The 22,042-nt window shown below is 49.3% G+C and overlaps 2 protein-coding genes across 2 annotated transcripts in view; one reads left to right on the top strand and one right to left on the bottom strand.

The window, feature by feature from the left end:
• Slit1 (slit guidance ligand 1) overlaps nucleotides 1–5,094 on the top strand; it is a 146,209-nt gene extending 141,115 nt beyond the window's left edge. The window contains exons 33-37 of the mRNA XM_051146552.1: nucleotides 751–881; nucleotides 1,319–1,473; nucleotides 2,607–2,895; nucleotides 3,393–3,604; nucleotides 4,396–5,094. Of these exons, the coding sequence (XP_051002509.1) occupies nucleotides 751–881; nucleotides 1,319–1,473; nucleotides 2,607–2,895; nucleotides 3,393–3,604; nucleotides 4,396–4,634 (1,026 nt within the window). The 3' untranslated portion in view covers nucleotides 4,635–5,094. The remainder of the gene's footprint in view (nucleotides 1–750; nucleotides 882–1,318; nucleotides 1,474–2,606; nucleotides 2,896–3,392; nucleotides 3,605–4,395) is intronic.
• Nucleotides 5,095–17,967: 12,873 nt separating this feature from the next.
• The window catches only part of Lcor (ligand dependent nuclear receptor corepressor), a 122,932-nt gene continuing 118,857 nt past the window's right edge, over nucleotides 17,968–22,042 (bottom strand). Inside the window, exon 9 of the mRNA XM_051146551.1 lies at nucleotides 17,968–21,998. Coding sequence (XP_051002508.1) covers nucleotides 18,871–21,998 — 3,128 coding nt within the window. The 3' untranslated portion in view covers nucleotides 17,968–18,870. The remainder of the gene's footprint in view (nucleotides 21,999–22,042) is intronic.

Genomic DNA, 22,042 nt, shown 5'->3' with positions numbered 1-22,042 from the left:
ACTCTTCTTTGACTGCACTCTAATTCAACAACCAGTGGTCTGGGGGGTGGGGGGAAGCTCTCTGATTGGCCAGGTTTTTGTTGCATACTTCATTAGAATCTTGACCAATCACTGGGTCCAAGGAAATGAGCTGGTGTGATTTCCCTAGCCTTGGTCTCTGCTATATGTCCACTCTACAGACCTGCACATTTACCACAAGAATGCAGGGACGGGGAGCTAAACAGAAGGAAGCAGTTGTGCTTCCCACAGCCATGGGGTCCTCCCTCCCAGACAGATACCTGTGTCTTCCCAAGCAGCTCCTCCCAGCGTTGAATGGCTCCAGCAGGGAGACCCTTCCCATGCAGGCTTTCCTCTGTAGTTCCCTCCCTTTGCAGCCAACTCCTCAAAGCCTCCAGGGTCTCCCACTCCAGGGAGGTGGTGATTGTACACTGTGTTGTCTACGTACTTCCTCTTTCCCACTGGGCAGCTAGTCTTTTACCTGGTTGTGGGCAAATGCTGTGCAGGCCCCAGCCCGTCTGTCTGCTTTGCTGCCCGGTACCAGCCAGTCTTCAGTGAACTTGGAACTGTTGGCCTAGGTCAGACACCCTGAAGGAAGGGTCTCTGAGAGGCTGGTCAGACAGAGGAGGAGAGGGGAGGGGGCAGTTTTCATATGGCGTCACCCTTCCAACCTCAAGTCCCCTCTGTTCACTTACCTACCGATGCTGCTTCCGGGAGGGGTGGCATGGGAGAGAAAGTGCCTTTGCCCCTTAGGTGTCTACAGCAGAGGACAATGGGATCCTCCTGTACAACGGGGACAATGACCACATCGCAGTTGAGCTGTACCAGGGCCATGTCCGTGTTAGCTATGACCCAGGCAGCTACCCCAGCTCTGCTATCTACAGGTATGAATCCCTCAGGCTGTCAGCCTTGCTCAGGTGGGCATGCCCGGGTGGGCTCCTGCGCCAAGAGTAGGTGGTTGTTGGAACTACAGAAACTTGACTGGCCAGGAGGAGGAAAGGCCATTTGGTCTGAGTCCAGCCCTCTTGGAGTTGAGGCCCCTTGGGACCCATCTTTCCCCACCCCCCACCCTCACCTCAGAGCCAGCCCCTAACTGGAGAAGAAGCTTTCTCCAAATGTCTCAGCCTCCCTTGGGCCTCAGGAAGGGGGAGAGGGAGGTATCAGACCAAAGTCCCCTTAGTTCCATGGTCTTCTGAGAGATTTGTCTTCTTGGGAAGTAGTGACTGGGTTGATGGCTCTTCTGAGATGAGCTTAGCCAAGGTCTTCCTGAGGCCCACTCCCTGGGTGTGGGTACCCCCCCCCCACTCCCACCTCCTTCCAGTGCTGAGACGATCAACGACGGGCAGTTCCACACTGTTGAGCTGGTCACCTTTGACCAGATGGTGAACCTCTCCATCGACGGCGGTAACCCCATGACCATGGACAACTTTGGCAAACACTACACGCTCAACAGCGAGGCCCCCCTCTATGTGGGAGGTGAGGACCCGACAGATGGAGCTATAGCTATCCCTCTTCAAGCCTCTTTACCTAGCATGGTGATAGTATCCCCAGGCAGTGATGTCCTCTCCTTTGTGGTCTAATGCTAGACAGGATAGCTGGCCAGGTGTTAGGGCCAGGGAGATGCCAAGGAATTATGTGGTCCACTGAATGGTTCATCTGGTAGGTTGTGCAGTCCCAGGCTGGGGTCTAGCTGCATTCTGGCCAACCCAGACTAACCAAGAAGGATAGCCAGGGGACTGGAGAGATGGCTCAGTGGTCAAGAACACCAACTGCTCTTCCAAAGGACCTGGGTTCAATTCCCAGCACCCACATGGCAGCTCACAACTGTCTGTAACTCCAGGATCTAACACCCTCACACAGACATATGTGCAAGTGAAACACCAATGCATATGAAATAAAAATAAAGTTAAAAGAAAAAAGGATAACCATAGGCATGTGGAGGGATTGGTCTTTCCCAGCTGTCTTCCATACCATACCCTTCTTGACTCTGGACCAGAAAGGATTTATTATGTCCGGAATCCATTTCTACTCTTGGACCCTCAGAGGCCAGAAATACTGCAAGAGACTCAGCACAGAGCCCCAATAGCATCTGGAGACTGCCCAGTCCCAGGAACCCCCTGTCCACCACCTGCAGTCATCCTTATATTGTCTCAGTCTGGGGAGTGCCAGCCCCCCTGTGCGATCCCAGATCTGTTCCTACTAGTTGAGTCTTTTCAGAAGAGCTGCTGAGCGCGTCAGATAGGGACAGGCAACCTCTGCCTTGGGGTTGCTGCGAAGCCACTGGCGCAGAAGCAGGTTACGAAGTGTTCCACACATGAGTTTTTTGCTTTGATCGGGGTCTCCAGGAATGTCTCAGAGGGAAGGAAGGAGTCACAGGGGGAGATAGGGAACAGGTATCCCGGAGTCTCACTGGTCAACTGGCTGTGCCTGATCTGACTCCCATCTCTGGTCCCAGAGAAAGTAGACTTTCCATGTTTCCCCAAGAAAGGAGGCTGGTCCTCCAGGGTGGCAAGAGGGCCTCTGTAGAGATAGGGCATAACCCAAGGGCAACAGAGGACACTACAGAGCCGTCCAACAACTCAGCCTACTGTTCCCTCCTGTCACCTCAGGGATGCCTGTGGACGTGAACTCAGCTGCCTTCCGCCTGTGGCAAATCCTCAATGGCAGCAGCTTCCACGGGTGCATCCGGAATCTGTACATCAACAATGAGCTGCAGGACTTCACTAAGACACAGATGAAGCCGGGAGTAGTGCCGGGCTGTGAGCCTTGCCGCAAGCTCTACTGCCTGCACGGCATTTGCCAGCCCAATGCCACCCCTGGGCCCGTGTGCCACTGTGAGGCTGGCTGGGGGGGCCTGCACTGCGACCAGCCAGTGGATGGCCCCTGCCATGGCCACAAGTAAGCCTGGGATAGACCAGGAGAGCCAGCACCTTTGCTCATCTATCCTTTTCTGCAAGCCCATTCACCAGCTGTATTTTTTTTTTTTTTTAATCTTTAAGTTGGAGCAGGTGGCCTTGACACAGGTTTTTTAAGATTTATTTATTTATTATATATAGTGTTCTGTCTGCATGTACACCTTCAGGCCAGAAGAGGGCACCAGATCACATTCTAGATGGTTGTGAGCCACCATGTGGTTGCTGGGAATTGAACTCAGGACCTCTGAAAGAGCAGGCAGCACTCTTAACCACTGAGCCAGCTTTAAGCTCTTATTAACTGGACAAGAACAGAGTCACGTTTTGCCCCTCCCGTGTTTTAATCTTGGGAACAGAATCAAGTGCAAGGCTGGGAGGCATGGGAGGCATGGGAGGCATGGGAGGCATGGGACCCTCCCACCCCCACCCCCGCTGGTCCACGGGCTAGCCTGTCCTCACAGTTCTCCTCTCTGTCACTTCCAGGTGTGTCCATGGCAAATGCGTGCCCCTTGATGCTCTTGCCTACAGCTGCCAGTGCCAGGATGGGTACTCAGGGGCTCTGTGCAACCAGGTCGGGGCTGTGGCAGAGCCCTGTGGGGGCTTGCAGTGCCTGCATGGCCACTGCCAGGCCTCAGCCACCAAAGGGGCACACTGTGTGTGCAACCCAGGCTTTTCAGGCGAGCTGTGTGAGCAAGGTCAGGGGGCCCCCTCCTGAGTGCCCTCTGCAGAGTCCTTCCCCGCCATTCTGCTGTGGCAGCTTCATGTTATCATTTTCCAATCCCAGCAAGCCCTCTCATCCTCATCTTTCCTTCCCCTCGGGTACTTACGGGACCACACTGGGCTTTTGGTGGCCCTGCCTGCTAGGTACAAAGCTCCATCTTCTCCACCTCCTGGGCCCAGCCTGCCTGGCAGTTCCCTTGTCCAGGGCCCTACCTGCCCTTCCTGGTGGAGGTCTCTCCATGAAGGGACCATCCAGGTACACCCAGGAACAGCGCATGGCCAGGTGTGAGCATCTTGGTCTACCAGCTTTGGACCTGGGTGTAGCGGGATGTCTGAAGGTTGAGGGATTTCTTCCCAGGCTTCCCCTGGTCCCCTTCACCAAGATGCACTGCAGAGGCAGGGAAGAGGGAAGCTGGATAAATTCAGCCTTGGACACCATAGGGTTAGGGGACCATCCTCTTCACCAAGGAGTGTTTCCATAGTGCTATCGCCTCCGGGCCTCAGCTCTTTCACACCTGGGCAGTGGGAACCACCTCACTTGGCAGTCACTCTGGCCTGGAGGGCCTGGGCAGCCAGCTGCTTCCTCCTTCCCCCATCACACTGTGGTCCCAGGAGGAAGCAGAGCACAGGTGCATGAGGAGAGGGGGGAGGACAGAGAGGTGAGAGAGCACCCCCCCCCCAGGAACACGCCTAGGATGCTGCCCTGTCCCCCTCCTGCTTTCTACGGTGTGCCCTGAGGCTATGTCTTGGTATCTGTTTCATCCAGAGTCGGAGTGCCGGGGGGACCCAGTCCGGGACTTTCACCGGGTCCAGAGGGGCTATTCCATCTGCCAGACCACGCGCCCGCTGTCCTGGGTGGAATGCCGGGGCGCGTGCTCGGGCCAAGGCTGCTGCCAGGGCCTGCGGCTGAAGCGGAGGAAGCTCACCTTTGAGTGCAGCGATGGGACCTCATTTGCTGAGGAGGTGGAGAAGCCCACCAAATGTGGCTGTGCCCAGTGCGTGTAATGTGCGAGTGGCGCGTTAGCAGCTGGGCTGGGGTGGGCATCACCAGGATGTCGTTTGGGTCTTGGTGGGCGCGGGGACACTGAGCGGCCTTTCCAGTGGACTGCACTGCCGGGGCAGAGGAGCAAGGTTCAGGCTGCCGCGCCCTCTCCCAAAGTGCCTTGCACAGATGGGCGCTTAATAAATATTTGTTGAATGAATGTGTGTGTGAGGTCAGGCCACAAACGGTGGCAGAACGATGGCACACCTTTGGGACTGAAAGGGGGTGGACGCTAAACCCTGTCTCCACTTGCTTCTTTCTTGGCCTGTGACCCTGGCTGGCCTGAAACAGTTAATGTCCCAGTAGTCTCTGGCTCCTCTGAGGACAACCACCTCCAGGGGTTGCTGGCCAGGCTTCTGGAGCCATGTCTACTGGCACAAGGCCACTACCCAGGATAAGACCACCTGTCAAAGGGAAGAGACTGACCTTGTGAAAGAGGCTGGGGTGGGGGTGGGTTTGCATAGGGCTAGGCCTCTGAATCCTGAAGTATAGGATGGTTACAGTAGCTTCTATGAGAGGGTTCTTGTGCTTGGGGTGGCAGGCCTCACCAAAAAAGGGGAGGGGTTTTGGCTCCAGCTGAATAGACATTACTGGCCACAAAAGGGACGTTGAGCCCAGGTTTCTCTAGCCAAAAGCTGCTTGTTTCTCTGGCAGAGGGATGCAGGGCCTCCTCAACTGGAGGCGTGGTTTGGAGTATTTTATGGAGGTCATATGGAGCAGGAGGTGGCCAGATGATATGAAAACTAAAGGAGTCCCTGTGATTGTGGCTCTGGGTAGACATTTGCCCAATCCAGGCTTAGGTCTGCAGCTGTGAAGCAGGGACATAGATAGGAACCGTGTAGACATTGCCACTCTGGTCTCAAGAGGGAGGCCTGAGGAGTTAGAGGATGCGTTTCCATTAACTTCATTAGCAGGTACTCATGTGTCTAACCCGGAGTGGATTCTGTGGGTGCGCAGCCCTGATGTGGACTAATGTGAGCACCATGGAGTGCCCAGAATGGGCCAGGGTTGCGGCTACTCACTATGGGACTTTGCAGCCAAGGCTGTTTGAAGCCACCAGACAACATACATGGCTGGTTGACAGAAGGGCCGCTGTTCCATGCAGAGTGAAATGCAGAAAGAGCCTAACAGCGAGTTGCTGAAGGGAGAGAGGGCTATACCTTTTCAGTTCTCCCCGAGAGGCTAGAGCCCTGGTCTGTGTATGGGGGTGTCTTTGTGGGTCCGAGGTATGAGCATGCCCTTCTCTAGCTAGGCTTTTTCCATCTGCGAGTGCATGTACAGAGGGGGGACTGGCCTTATACCTGTATGTGGACACCGAGAGGAGCCTCCGGTGCTGGTGAGGGCATAAGTCTGTGACTTGAGAACTTGGCACCTCCAATCACAATGGCTCTCAGGCCAGTGAGACTCCAGGATGGCCAGAGAATCCTGATCAACTGGTTAATTGTCCTCATGGCTGGGCACATCCTCTGTCAGGGGCTAGGCTCTATTTTCTTACGTCCCTCAGCAAGGGCCACAGTGCACAGATCCACAACTGGCCAAGAAGGCCCAGGCCTCTAGGGGCTCTAACCAACTTAGCACAGCATTCTCATCTTACTCCAAACTTCCAGGTCACTGTGGGACCCTGGCAAGCTGCTGTACCAGGCTGCACAGGGCAGAAAACCTTAGGCATATAGCATGACAGCCCTTTCTAGAAATAAAGGTGTTCTGGCCTCAGCCCCGTGGGAGCCACTTTCCCCAGCCAACAACATTCCCTAGTGGCCCAGCGAAGCCAGTTCCTGGGCTTCAGAGGCATGGCCTGGCAGGTTTGCTCACACTGCTGAAGGTGGGATACCCACAGTCAGGTGATGCCACCTTTCCCCAAGGCCTTTGGGACAGGAAGTGAGAGATCCTTGTGAACACTGAAGGCGCTTTCACTCTCCAATCCCCCTCCACCCCCAACACTGGTTCTCGACTGAATCTGAGGCTGAAGAGGCATTGCAAGGGCAAGAGAGCCATGAGCCCCAGGCGCAGCTTTACTCTTCAGTCAGCACCTTGCAAGCCAAGGCCCTGCTCTATCCTCACTCCCATCACCTGTTCACACTTGGGCAAGGTCAGGTAAGAAGGCGACTGTGGGACCAGCCCTCTGAGAAATCATCTCCACATCGTGTTCCTCTTTGGTAAAGATCTTCAGTTTGCTTTGTGGTCATGGTGGCTATTTCCATTCGAGGTATACAGCAGAGACCCAGCCGGACAAGTCCTCAGTGAGTTGGTACTTGAGCAGCAGTGCTCAGGGCCCTGTGGCAATGCTAAGAAATGGAAGAGGCCATCTTTGTTTCCTCTTTGCCTGCTGTTAGCCTAACCGTGAAAGTATCTCTTTATACAGAATACTTACAGATTCTAATATATATTTGTATTTCATTTTGTTATAGTATTTTTATATGTTGAAGTCAACCTCCAGTGTCTTTCTTTGATTTCCAGATGCCGTGTGGTTGTGACCTTTTGTTTGGGGTTTTTGTAGTCTTGTTTGGGTCAATTCTTAGAAACTGGCTTAAAACAGTCCCTGAGGGAGTTGCACCTGCCCTTTCCACAGAAGTATTGTTTTAGAATATGTCAGTATTGTCTGCTGTCTTCCATGTCAACATGATATTGATTCACTCACATTCTGCTTGCCTGGTCTCTTTCTTCACCAAAATGAGCCTGCTGCTACCAGCGTTCACCCTCCCAGGGCAGGAAAGCTCTGGACTATCACACTGGCCACAGTCATCACAAGCAGGATGCCTACTAACCCTGATGTGGCAAGGCCTGTTCATCCTGAAGGGGTGTGTGACCATCTGGGGAGGCTGCTCACTCTCATCTCCTGCCAAGTGTTTACAGTGGCACTCATGTTTTGAGAGTGTTTGCCTACAGAGCCATTCACACATTTAACCAGACTCCGGGGGTCTTAGAGCATCCAGGCAACAGGTTAAGAGAGCAGCATGCATTCTCAGATAACCCCAGAAGGCCCCTGTGACCGGACCAGTGGAATAAGGGGGAAATATACAGCAGATGAGAACACTGCACTTAGGAGACGATTAACAAAGATTTGTATCTGGGAGGCTGAGCCCCCTCCCCCCAAATAGGTCCCCAAAGTTAAAAGGACATGCCAAGCCCTCCTCTGAAGCCAGGGCCATGAACTGGTCTCACACTAAGACTGCAGCGATGTTACAAAGCCCCTTTAAGAGCACACAGCCATCTTGAAAGGGTACAGGGATGGTAACTTTGGTGCCTTCATAATAGTTGGGATTTAGAGAGGAAGGGACTATTAGAGAGCAGTGTGGAGGAGGGAAGGTGAAACCATGTAGGGTTTAGGCTCAAGTGCCTGGGAAGAAGGTAAGCAAAGTAGGCAGTGCTCCTTGGCCCAGAATTTCTATTGCCACTGCTGATTAAAGCAGGAGGCACCACTAGGAGCAAATGGAAGCCCACACTGTTACAAACTGCGTCACCTAAAGAACATTTTCCAGTCTGTCCGTACCAGCTGGTTCTCACCATGAGCTAAATTTGTTGGCTTAAAACAAAACAAATAATGAACCATCCACCCACCCCCAACCCCCAACAAAACCTAGAAACCCCAATTTTTGAAATGAAAAACTTAGTTTTAAACTGTGTTTTGTTTTGTTTTGAAATCCTGGGCTAAATAAACACATCTGTAGATTAGAAATTCACAACTTCAGTGTTAAAGCAAACCCAGGGGCTGCTAGACAATCACTATGTGTACTCACTGAATGTAGCTGTGAGATGGACTGACCCATGCGTCTCTTGGGCCAACCATGACCTTGAACAGACCCACTTCCAGCAGAGAGAAAGGGACCAATGAGGCAGATCACAGGAGGAACACTGGAAAATTCGAGGTCTGTTTTCTGCCATTCCATCTGGGGTCACAGGATTGGACTGAACTGGCTGGGCTGGCCTGTTCCCTCCCCTCAGGATGAACACTGGTACCTGTCCTGTACTGTCCCAACGAATCCCACAATGATTCCATTCTGTTTTCTGTCCCCTGAAGTGAGGTATAACTAACTCACAGCAGGGCTGATGGTGGAAGGCAGTGCCCAGCCCCATGGCTGACCCAGTATGCTTTCAGCCACGTGCCAGTGGGGCAGGAGGAGGCTGTGCTATATCCTGTCCCCTCTCCAGTGATTAACACAAACACACTTTATTATCAAAGAACTTTAATACGCTGCAATAAAATACGCGCCTTGAAAAAGCTCACAGAATAGATGTCAATGTTAGAGAAATCCCTCCCACACATCTTCTAGCTCCACACCCCATGCCCTCAACACCAAACCAGAAAAATCTTAGTCACCATGGGAATCCTTCCAAGCCTGCACGTCAGTGTGGGCCCCGTTACCAATGACAAGAACACAGTTATCTATGTGGTCCAATAGGAAAAGCAAAACACAGAAGCACAGAAAGTCTACGAGATTTCAATATTTAAGAGACTTGGTACATACTCAAAGTTAAAATAACTCCAACTTTTATAGCTATACATACTGTTTTAAAGCAACTTAATATATTTTTAAACTTCATATATACACTCTCAAAGGTTCTTCAGGTGAGGTATGTAAACATTGTCTAATGAAGATTTTTCAATGTTTCAAACCAACAAATTCACAGCATACATTGAATTTTCATCCATTAAAGACACAGTATTTTCCTACACTCACTAACAGTGGAATCCAGACCCAAGAGGCATGTGCTGCTCTGCCAAATGGCCATTTGCAGATTCTTCTTACTTCACTAGTTTGAAAGGTGCTGGGGACAGGGAGGGCTGGACCCTCCGGAGGCCCCACTCTTGGGCATCTGGAGCACTGGCTACAACTCACAAGACAGCAAAAAGGAGCACATCCAAACACCTACAAGATTGACCTCGGCAACACCAGCAGGAGGGACCAGTAAAAACCTAAGGGACAGTGGAGACTCAGCTCCCTGAACCTGGGGCTGGATCTGCAGCCCCTGCCCTAAACTCATTCTGAAGGATTGTGGCCTAATAGAAGCAGAATCCAATGCACACCTGAGCTTCAGTTAAACTGCATGGGCCTCCCAGGACCCCCAGGCCCCTCGAAGGCATCGCCACTAGCCTGAGTTAGGGCACTGGCTGTGCTTTTCATACAGGGTGGGGGTGAACTTCTTAATCATAATGCATGTGGGAAAGTAATGCCACGAGATCACAAAGATGACCAGTGCACACAGGCACTGGCCCAGGACCTTGGAGGAGTTCAATTATGAAAACCACTTGTTCCCTGAGGGTAAACAGCAGGCTTACGTTGAGATTAAGCGAGGCTAATGTGGGGGATTTTCATTACAAAATATAGAAGTCTTAGGAAACCTCTAGCCAGAACTTCTATTTCACCCCCAATCACCTACAAGACCCTCCCCCTCCCCCGTAAGTAGTCACCTCCCCAACAACATAATGCGGGGCAAGTTCTTCCCTCTGTGTGCTTTTGGGCTCAGCAGTGGGAAGTTTGCCTTAATGCGCCCACTTCAATCTAAAAAACACTAGTGAAAAATCCCAAACACCATCAGAAATACAAAAAGGACATATTCCAAAAGCCTAAAAAACTACATCACTTCTAACACTGGTTATCTGGGTGTGGGGTACTCCTTTTCATTCAGTTTAGGACGGTCACAAGGAAAGGCTGCTCAACAGAGTTGGGCGCTCTAAGAGCCTAGCCAGACTCTAGGGGCCATGGACATCTCGAGCCGAGGCAAAGAGGCAAAAGGCAGAACACAGGCTGGCTTCCACAGGTGAGTCAGTCAGAGCAGAGCAAAATCTAATAGGCCACATGTTTCTCTGGTTAAAAAAAAAATCCTTACATCTATTCTATGGCCAAATGAGCTTTGTCTCATCTGTTCTGGAAACTACAAATTCCTGGGAAATGGCTAACTTTTTGATTGGCATGTCCACTTTTGATGTGTCTGGTGCTGGGAGGGTTCCCACACACGGCTATGGTTTTGTGACATGGGAGTGTGCAGAAGAAACAGAAGCAACAATTCAAGTAAAGAAGCCTCAGGAAAGGCAAGAGGCTTTGCAAGAGCTGTCTCCCAACCTGATCCTCTGAGACAACAGGACTGGTCAGCACCTGGGGTCGTATTGCTATGGAAACACATCAGAAAAACACCTGGAAATTTGCTCTGCAGACCCAGGCACTGACCACTTTACTGTACACCTGTATATATAATATATATATATATATATATATATATATAAAACACAACCAGATGAGAAGAGGGGGCAGTTAAAGCTTGGATTGGATGGTCCATTACAGATCAAATGCCCCAAACAGCTCTCAGCCTGCTGGTTTTGTTTCTTTCTCCATGAGTGAACTGTTATGAAAGAAGTCCACTGCTCAAAATATATTCTTCTACCAAAAAATGCAAACCAGCATCGCTCAGAACATGAGTCTGTATTCAGCACATGTAATAAATATTTTTAGAAAACTATTTACAGCATTACATCTTGTGAACATTGAATGAGAACAGAATCTACTTTCTGCAAAGGTTAAAAAGGTTTTGACTGTCTAGCTCAGTGCTAAATTCCCTGGCACCTAGTTACCCACTCACATTTCACTTCAAAATCAGATTTGCTTACAAACAACATCTGAGGAAACATTCTCCAGCGCTACCATTCACGTGCCTTCCTTGTTCAGAAACGACGGAGGGAGGCCATGAGGAAATATGAAAACTACAGTTCAAGTGCAGGACAGTAACCCCTACATACCCTAGCGTCCTGGAGCTACAGGTCAACTCAGCCATCTGAGCAGAGTGGCATGGTGACAGACGGGGTGCCCATGGACGAGGCACAGGGAAAAGGGCCATTCATGACCACAGAGCATTGGTTCCCGTGACACTGAGGGTGCTCTGACTCCTGAGAAGTGAAGCTAAATGCATTTTAGAACCACGCATTACAGATGGGTGCGAGGGGCCACGTCTGCACAGATGCTTGATGAGGAAGGGAGACAAGGAAAGCCAAGGTGTTTCCAAGTATAGCCAATGTGCATAAGGTGACACGTGTGCTCCTCTGGGTGTGTCAAAGGGCTCTCATAAATCAATCCTGAGAGCCACACTAGCTCACACTGGAAACCGTAGTAGTTTCTCCTCATTGCATAGGCATGAGGCTGTTTGCCATGGGACTACGACCATTCCCTGCACTGGCCATAGAAGTGACCAGCTGAATGTACCAATGAGTGCATATGCAAGAGGGCTGTGGGGGAAGCCCAGATGCTAGGCTGAGCAAAGCCACACCCCTTCAAGCCCCACTTTGGCCTGGGATGGAGCATCAGTGGGAGCAGCATTAAGGTTCTCAATCCACATTGTGTTTACCCAAATACCGTAAGGGTTTCAAGGCTACAGCCTCCTGCCTTTACTGTGATGTTTAGGGGTTCGATAGCTGAGCATGAGAGCTGGGAGAACAGACGGCAAGGACAGTTTTTGGAAAGCCCTTTTGACAGTTAGCTAATTTTGTTAAAATAAATACTTTGTATAGAAGCATTTGAACAAGAAAATATCACTATTTACACAGCAAAATAAATTCCACAGTGGTGTGTATAAATATGTACTCTATATATTTGAAACCAGTCACTAATACAGTCCCCTAGAACTACTAAGAACGCAGAAGCCACTAGTCAAATTACCCTAAGATACAGTGGCTCTAGCAATAATCCCTACCTGTGGTATAAATATACAAAATTATGCAAATCTTACTTGTAGTTTCTTTACCACAAATGCTTCCAAACACGACATACAGCCCTAACTACAACACAACACGAGATGTACATCATGGTACCAAGAGGCGTGGGAAAAAGGTGATCACTGAATGGCATTCAGACCCAGCCTACTAAATACCGTGAGAACCTAGAAATGAGGAGAGAAATTCTCATGTGACATGTTTGTGTTCAGTGAAGCACTTTGCGGGGGGCGGGGGGTGTCCCAGAGAAGATGCCACCCAGAAGGGGGCCAGTGGCATAGGCAGGAAGAAAGAGGAAAGGCAAGGTACCAAGAACGGCTCCCCGAATGAGGAGCTGCTTCAGGCCTGAGCAAACCTGGGCTTCCCTGGTGAGCCAGAGAGCCTTGGCTTGGCTTGGCCTAAAGATGCTGGTGCACGGACAACATACTACGCATGTCAAAAAAGCGTGGCCTGGACTCGGGGTTCAAACACGCAAAGATCAGTCACTCATGTTCACAGATAATGACCAAATTTGAGAATTGTAAACCTGTGCATATCCTACGTACAGGAGAGAGTGGAGGGCTATGGGGATGAAACTGCCTGTTCCTGTGCTTTCAGAGAGGCACTGCTGTAGGCTGTACATTTACTGGAAAGCAGCACACGACCAACGCTGTTGGTGGAATGTCTCTATCAGTCAGGTTCACTGTGCTGCATTAACAGTGAGGACTGCGCCTTTACAAGACTACTTTAAACTATACCCTGGTAGATATGGCATATCCACAACACATTAGCAGGAATCTGCTGAGCAAAGACAATCTTTCTGTATCAGGAATGACACACAATGGCTACTGTGTGCTGTGACAGGCACACAAAACACCACAAACCTAAAACATCTGTTGTATTGCAGGCCTATAGGAAGAAAAAAGTGTGCCTAAATTGCCCACACAATTTGAGGACAACTTTTGCAGAAATCAGCCCACTGACCTAAGAGGTGAGGCAGTAAGTATTCTAGGCAGTGTGGTCCACATATAGTTTGCCAATAGCCTTATTATTTCTGCTTATCCAATTCGAAAGTGCAAAAATCACTCGGCCTACCTCCTGTGTACTCTTGTACCATGGGACCTGGCTGCCATTTCAGGCAGGTGGTCTGTACTTTCAAGTGTCTTACAAACTGCATACCCGTCAAACAGGATGGGCCCACCGGTAAAATTTTCAGTGTCTCCTTCCTTGTCACACATGCCTGTGCAGCTGGTAATCTGCAGGCTAGATGAAGGGCTGCATCCAGAGCAGGGAAGGACACTGTCTCAAATCCTAGGAAAGGACAGTTTGATGGAGAGGAGCTAACAGAAGGAACTGACCAGTGCTGGCTCAAATGCAGACAAAAGCACGAGGAAGGGCAGCTTTTGCACACTGCACATCGGGGTGCCCCTTGGGTGCCCTACAGTCCATTCCTTGTAGATGACAGGAGTCTTCGGAATTTTCAAGAGTTGACTTATTTTGAAAGCTGTCTCAAAAGGCGAGTTCTCTAGTTCTGCTGGGTTTAAAAAAAATTTTTTTTTAAAAGTATCATTTCCTTGAAAAGGACTCGGGAACAAGCACAGGCAAAAGTGTCTGCTGCATAGATACAGGGGCAGCTTTGGGTATACTTACAGAGACGTGACTTCATATCTCAAGCATGCTAGCATCTCAGTGGAAAGAGAGTTGTAAGATGTAAAACAATAGAGAAGAATTCAAAATAACTGGGCAGGGGTCAGAGCTCAGTGGCAGAATGTCTCCCTAGCTTATGTCAGGCCCACAGCACTGTCCACTAAAGAGGAGACAAGGACCCATTTTTAAATTTTTGACAGGACATTCAACTTCATTCTGGATTGCAGAATAGAAATTTATATTTGATTTTTTTGAGGGGGGGGAGGTGGAGGACTAACACTGTGAAAGCTGACTAGCCTTGATGTAAAGACATAATCTGTAACTCCTGAGTTGCTCAGGTTAAATACGTTTCCCCACCTCCTTTTTTGTCATTTTTTTTCTATAGGTTTTAAAATGACTATTTTATTGTTAGCTTGCCTTTAATAAAATTATTTTGAAAGTGTGTTATTGAAAATGGTCACACATTATAAGCAGTGCTTTGGTTGTCACTAAATTTGTCTTCATGCTGTGAGACATTTCCACATGGAGATGTGAGGGAAACTCAAAGTCCAACAGTGTCTACCAGCTAATCTTATCAGAGGCAATCCTGACTTATTTTAGTCAACAAGTGAAGCCACAGTCAGTTCTATGATTGGAAACTATAGGAGTAGAAACTGGGGCCAGGCCACATAACTTTAGAACTGCTCTACAGGCTGTGGTGGCCTCAAGTGGGGCTGGGGTGAGAGATTTAAAGGGGGATGTACTTCTTGATTAGCATTACTCTGAAGCTGACTCAACAACACGCCTCTTTTATAGCAAGAGCACACAGAGATATGCACAAGACAGAACTGAGATGAGGACCGGGGGGGGGGGGGGGGGGGGGGGGGGGGCAGTGTAGGAGACCGAGGCTGTGAGGCACAAGAGGAGGGACTGGGAAGAGTTCTCCCTAAAAGGGGTTATTTTCTCAAGTAGGGGTCGGCAGGCTTCTTTAAAGACACATTATTTTAGGCTTTGTGGGCTTCATGGACAGTTCTCCAAGTATTTAATCTGCTCCAAGGACAATCAGTAAGCAAATGGGCATGGTTATGTGGCAAAAAAAACTTTATTTATACACTAGAGTAGCCAGTCCAGCTTGCGTGTCTGTAATTACTCACTGATAAGCTAAGAGGAGCCCCGAACTGGCTGACCTGAAACCAGAGAGATGGGGGTGGCTCCTTGGCTATCGGCCAGCTTCTTGGGTTATTTGGTCTGTTCCTGGTATTGTGACAAGCACAGACTTGCTGATGGCAACACCATGCCATCTCCAGTTTGCATCATAAAGCATGATATCATTTCCTATGAGACTGTCAGGTCTGCTAATCAATGAGTGACAGCTGTGCCCTCAAGACAGAAGCCGTCACAAGGCTGGAAACAGGCCAGATCTTGATTGACAGCATCTGTCTTGAAGTGATGCTTGCTGATGACTTAGGTGCACAGTAGGAATTCGCTGTCCTGGGTGATGCAGAGGGTCTCTGGGGAGAGGGATGAATGACTCTTCTCTCTAAATCATCACAGAACGACGAGGCACAAACCCCACATCTCGACTGTAGTTTAGACAGGACAGTGTAAAACTTTTAATCGAGAACCAAACAAAAAACAAAACGAAATAAAACCCAGTAAGACCCAGGGAATCCCTGGAACTAACAACTGTGGATCAACAGACTCATGTAACTGACATTCCTATGCAAGAAGCTCCTAGAACAGAGAAAGGCTTGGGGTATTCCTAATGTACTGCAAGGCCGACACACACATCTGAGAAAGCGGCAGCATAAGACTCTATAACCCCATCAGGCCCACCCCTGGGAGCCCAGCAGGAAAGAAAATGGGTCTCCCAAAGGTGACTGTGGTTTGGGGAAGCTACAAGGAGCTTCTCTGACAGCTTCTGAAGAGAGGGGACTCCAGTGCTCCCGCATTACCTTCAGCTCCAGCCACAGCACAGCCACTTTACTGAGTGCAGGGCCAGAAGCAGAATGCCTTGCTTACGGTGGCAAGTGACATTTGAAGATGGCTACAGGAAGGAAGGAAAACAAAGAAACCGGAGTCAAGGCCAAGCATGGAGACACTCAGGGAGAGATTGCCCAGCATATGCTATGGGTGTAGAAATGTCTAAAGCTACTATCAAGTTTTGCTTTTGTTTTCTTTCTTCTATCAATAAAAATTAGATGAGCAAAAATGAGATTTAATAAATGTGAAACACTTAAAAAAAAAACTTAAGTGTGCTAATTTTATAGAATGCCCATTGATACAAATGCAGTCACTACTATTAAGTGTAAGCTGATTTTAAAGATGCCTACGGTGTCGTTAGGCGGACATACAATAAACGCTTCCGCACAGCTTTCCCACATGAAGCCTGTCTTAAGTGAGCTCTTAAAAATGGAAACACAATCAGAAAAGTAATGGAATGAATTACGGAGCTGGAACTGGAAGCGTCCCACCGACTTACAACCACTCCTCCCTCTCACCTGACTCAAGCACCTTCCACGGAAGTCTCCAGGCAGCCAAGGGCATCTCGCATGCACAGGCATCGGTGCACCTGACCTTAGTCAGCCTCAGCTGTTTAAGTCACAACAACAACAACAACATCCAGTGACAACTATAGGAAAGGCTCTTTTAAGCCTTAAAACCACTTTTTTTTAAAGATTAAACAAACCTATTCAAAACATATTAATGCTTCTGTGCAACTTAATGCTGAGGAAGAGTTGCCAGCACACACTCAGCAGTCTCAATTAAGATAGGTAGCTTGTGAGTGATCAAGGTCAAAGGTAATAATAATAATAATATTAATAATAATAACATGGGGAAAGTAAGGGCTGGGAAGGAGGAGGCAGTGAGGGAGAAAGCCCATGAACACTCATGGGACAGAGGCGATATTAAAAAAACAAAAACAAAAATCAAAAAACCAAGAAAATGACTACTTTCATTATTTGTGAAACTCAGCACAAATCTCAACTTCTCATGAATCAAATGCTCCAGTCCTACCCAATTATCAGAAGTTCCCGTTATCTGCAGCAAACCTTTAAGAATAGCAAAATAGGTAGAAGGTCTGTTTTTTTTTTTTTTTTTTTATCATGATTTGCATATAAAAGAAGCCCATCTGGGTTGATCTAAAAAGATCTGAAACAACCTAAGTAGAAACTTTTAATAAGAAGAATAGGGCAGCAGCTGTCCATGCAAGCCTATTTTGGTGACAGAATACATCAAAGCCAACTGAGGCTTTAGCAACCAAGTGGTCTGCCGACTGGTCCGATGGAAATGTCAAGCACACACTGTTATAATGGAGCTATGTCACAGGCAGCAAGTAAAGCCAATGGGGCCACGTCAGGCTCCAGCAAGGCAATCATCGCTTCAGTTACTGCAGTTCTCATTTCTGAGCCATGAGACTAATGGCTTGGCGTGGGGAGAAGCAACATTGCCTGCACTCAGCCAGTAGAACAGGGCTACGCATTTGAACAGACACCCGCTCCAGGCAAGGACATTCCCATCAGAGTCCCAGCTGAATGTTATGGGCAGCTTCTTTCAGCTGCCTGGGTGCCCTGCTCACACCTTGCAAGTCTGATATGGAAGTCGTATTGTAAATGTGCATAGGGACTCTGAATTGCTTGCAAACCTCGTGGCCACTGCTAATTACTCAGCTCACAGATATACTGCATGGGCAAGAAGGAATTTTACTGTGAAACCAGTATCGGGAGACACTTGTGGGCAGCAGCTACAAGCAGATGCATACGCACAAGGCTAAGCTTTCCTATTGCTGGAAAGAATATCTTGACTTTCACTGCATAGGGAAGTACTTTGTATAAGAAAGGAAACAAGAGTCCATCATCCTAATGGTCAATCGACAGCTACAAGATGAAAACATTAACGAACAACTTCAACAAAATAGAACATAAACCTCAGAGTAGTACTGCCAAGCTTGTGAGGCCCCAATGAAGAGGAAAACAAGTGGTGGAAGTAGCATGGTTGGGGCAACAAATAAAGCCAAAAACAAAAAACAAAAACACCCAACCAAAAAAATGCCAGGCATGGTGGCATATAATCCCAGCACTTGGGAGGCAGAGGCAGGCAGATCTCTGTGAGTTCAAGGCCAGCCTGGTCTACAAAGGGAGTCCAGGACAGCAAAGGCTTCACAGAGAAACCCTGTCTCGAAAAACAAAAACAAAAACCAAATTCTAGCACATCTTTTGTTCCATGGGCACACAAACTAGAGAATATGATCTGAAATGACTTGAAAAAAAAAAAAAAAGATGAAGGGGTGGATCAACAATATGAGTTTTGGAAGAAAAGTAACAGAAATATTAATCTTTTATAATAATTATAAATCCCCTGCATTTTCCATATACCATAGAAATGATTTGGTTCAGCTTTCAAATATCAATCAAATAAAAACCAAACTAGACAGAGAGGGGAGTTGTGCTGCGGTCTGCAAGGTGCACCTGTCCAGGGGCGCACAGGCAGCGCTGACGGCTCCTCGCTCGTGCGTGTGTGGCGATGGCCTCCTCAGTGACAGAACAAGTGCTTGTGCGTCAAGTATAAAATACAAGCCTTTAGTCACATACATCAGCTTCTCAGCTTTTGTAAATTTTTAAACAAAAAGGATAAATAAGGCACTGTACTTCTTCAAACAAAAACTGCTTGGTTCCAAGTTTAAAACCCAAGGAGCAACCAGAAAGTAACGTACACCCTCCTTTAGCCCTGGAGAAGTTACCTTCTCCAGCTGAGATGCGTTTTCTGACATCTCAAACTGGTGTTCTCCATAACTGCGACGTGAAAGGCTTGATAAGCTTATAAAAGCAGATTTTGTTAATGCAAAATGCAAGGTTACTTCCATGGGCCAGTTCCTCTCAGGGGCCATCCAGCGGTCACTTGGCCTCTAGTCGCCTCCGTTTGCCCTGGGAGGAGTCCAGTTTGCCCTTGAGCTTTCTCTTTCTCTGGGTGGCCCGGTTCTCTGGGCTCTTGGTCAAGGGTCTGGCTCTGCCTCTACCATTGCTCAGCTTCCGGTTCCGCCTCTTGGTTTTTGGGGGCTTTGAAGAGGCTTCTCCTGCTCCCCTTTGTTTTGCAGGTTTCGTCAGAGCTTCAGAGGTTGCTGTGGAATGGCCGGGTCTTCTGTTTGCATTCTCTTTTTCTTTCCTGGATGGTGGGCAGCTCTTCCCAGGAGCCTTTTTACAGACTCTTACTTTATTCTCTTTCAAGGTCATCTTCTTGGATAGGTGGTTGACTCTGTCTTTTGCAGCAAGCTTCTTGGTAGAGAGGGTTCGGCTGGCTTTTGTTGCCGGCCCCTTGTCCTTACCGTCCTGAGTGCCGTGGCCTTCTGCTCTTTTGCGTTTGTTCTGACCTTCCACTTTAAGCAAGGTTTCTGGCATCTGCCTCCCTTTTCTCCCCTTGCTTCCTTCAACCCTCTTGGGGTTGACAGGAAACCCATCTGCGCCCACCTGGAGGGCTAGCTTGGGGGACATCAGCGGGTTGATGCACACACTCTTCCGGCCCTGCTTAGTTTCGGAAGCCCCACCCAGTGAGCTGTCCAGGCGCTGGGCTCTGAGCTTCCCTCGGATATTGGAATACTTCCTAAGGATCCGGGTGCTTGCTGGAGTAGGCAAGTTGGTGGGAGGATGGCTATTTCTACCTTCCCTGACTTCCTCCACACCGTCTTCACTGTCGGGGCCAAGGCTGATGTCACTGCTGGCCTCAGGCTCTGCCTGGTCAGGGCTGTCTTGTAGTTTAGCCCACAGCCTCTGTGTTTTCCAATTATTCCTAGCAGGAATGGCTCCAGGAAACTTCTTCAAGTGTTTTTTCAAGCGTTCTGCCTGTAGCGAGCTGGGGTACAGGGTGGAGGGAGGGTACTTCTGAAGAGGGTGTTTAACGAGGGGTGTGTCTCCCGGAAGGCGAGTATTTAGCTTCTTCACAATGACGAGAGACCGAGTTTCTGTTGTCTCTAGGAACCACTTACAGATATCAGACAGCTTAAAGTTCGTCATGAACAGCATCTGGACAGGAGAAAACTTCTGCACCTCTTGTGCACCCCTACACTTGCGTGACCTCTTCTTGCTCTTCCAAATCTCCTTCAGCTTGTCGGACTTGCTCCTTGCTCTTGCTGTTGGCTGTGCCTCCTTCTCCAACTGGATCCAGCCCTTCTGGACCTTCAGGTAGTGGGCATTGAAGTTGGCGATGAGCTCCTGGTTCTCCTCCTCCGCGCACCATTCCACAAACTTGGGCCTCTCCTCCACCACTGTGTCCGCATCATCTTCCTCAGCGAAGGGCTCCGCCCTCTCCAAAGCCTCGCTTTCCTTTGGTGCTGGGTTTGCTTGTGTGACTTGCTTTTCTGAAGTCATTTTTGTAGTGTTCAAGGCATCCACACAATGAGAGTGTCTCAGGTTGTAGGTTGAAGAAGGCAGTCGCCTAGGCCTTGTTGCCAATTTTGGTGGTCCAGCGGCACCACAGCCACGCTGACTGGCTGATATCCCAGTTGAGCTAGATGGAGGAAAGCCAGCATCATCTTTACAGTGGGTATCCTCGGCGTGAACCTCACTCACAGCGCCTTCCACGTCCTGCATGGCAGTGTGTCCTGGCTTTTCTTTTACCTGCTCTGGGTCCTTCTTACAAGGAATGCTTTCTGAGGGCACAGGTGCATCTCTCTCACCTGTCTCGGACCAGACACGGCTTTCCAGGTTGTCCTCAGGCAGTGGCTGGCCAACCGTGGCTGAGTCACTGCTTGGGGATGTCTCCCCTCCTTCCCTTTTAACTTCCTTGGACAGCATGTTTTTAAAAGTCTGTCTTGTGATGACTCCGACTCCTTCACTCTCCTGCTTGATATCGTCATCGGAGGAGCGCTCACTGACACTGGGCTCTTCAGTGGCCTCTAGGTTGTCATGGATGCTGTCAATCACCGAGCCCTCGGGTGTCACCCCCCCAGAGTGCCCTTCTCTTTTAGAACGCTTTACAGCGGGGTTTTTAGAAGCCTTGATTTCAGGACAATCAGTGGAAGAATCCGAACCCTGGCTTCCCGGGCACCTGTCAGGAGAGGATGAATCTACAAGCTGACTTCTTAGGCACCTATCAGAGGCCCCAGGGAGCTTTTTACCCTTTTTCTTCTTGTCCACATTCTCTTCAGGTGAGTCGAAGGTCGGCTCACTCAGATCACCTTCCAGTGAGTGTTTTTTATCGCTGTCATGCACCGCCAACTGTCCTGTGGCCCTTGTCGCCTCACGGCCTTCATTCCCACTTGGGTTCTTGTCAGTGACAATGCTGCTTTCCACTAGGGGCAAGGAGGCATCTAGCAACAGTGTCTCCCCAGGGAGGTCTCTGGTCTCAGCCTCAGTTCCGATGCTTTGGTCACACTCAGACAGCTCTAGACTTAGGGGGAGATCTAAACCCACAGCAGAGCTTTCATTTTCTGAGCATGGAGAACTCTCCTCTCCAATGACCGTTTCAGGAGAAAGCTGAGGTCTACATAGGAGGTCTTCACTGCCTTCCCTGGCGATGAGGGGGTTGCTTCCAGCTGTAGGAGGCAGGTGGCACTCTTGTGTGTGCATCTCCTCTGAACCCAGCAGGGAGGCTGGTGGCTGGTCTTGCTCATGGAAAGATAGCACACTTGCTGTGGAAGGTGAGACCACTACGCTGCCTTTTGGCACTCCAGGCATATCCTCACTAGGGAGAATAGCAGGCAGAAGGCAGGATGTGGTCTCTCCTGGCTTAGGAGAGCTGCTAGGATTCTGTTCAGTCAAGGTGAGGCAAACCTCTGGCTCCTGATGGCCTTTCTCCGATGATGTATCTTCATCTCCTTCCTCAAGGGTGGTTCTTCCCTCCCTAGGATCGTCAGGGGTCTCTTCTTCCAGAAGCTGCACACCCACTGTGGGAAGCTGCACATCTACTGTGGGAGTTTGTACACCTACTGTGGGAAGCTGCTCATCAACTGTAGGAAGTTGCACACCTACTGTAGGAAGCTGCTCATCTACTGTAGGAAGTTGCACACCTACTGTAGGAAGCTGCTCATCTGCTGTAGAAAGCTGCTTATCAACTACAGGAAGCTGCTCATCT

The sequence above is a fragment of the Acomys russatus genome, chromosome 5 (genome assembly GCF_903995435.1).
Source record: "Acomys russatus chromosome 5, mAcoRus1.1, whole genome shotgun sequence".
NCBI classification, from domain to species: domain Eukaryota; kingdom Metazoa; phylum Chordata; class Mammalia; order Rodentia; family Muridae; genus Acomys; species Acomys russatus.
This window is presented reverse-complemented; position numbering and strand designations above follow the sequence as displayed.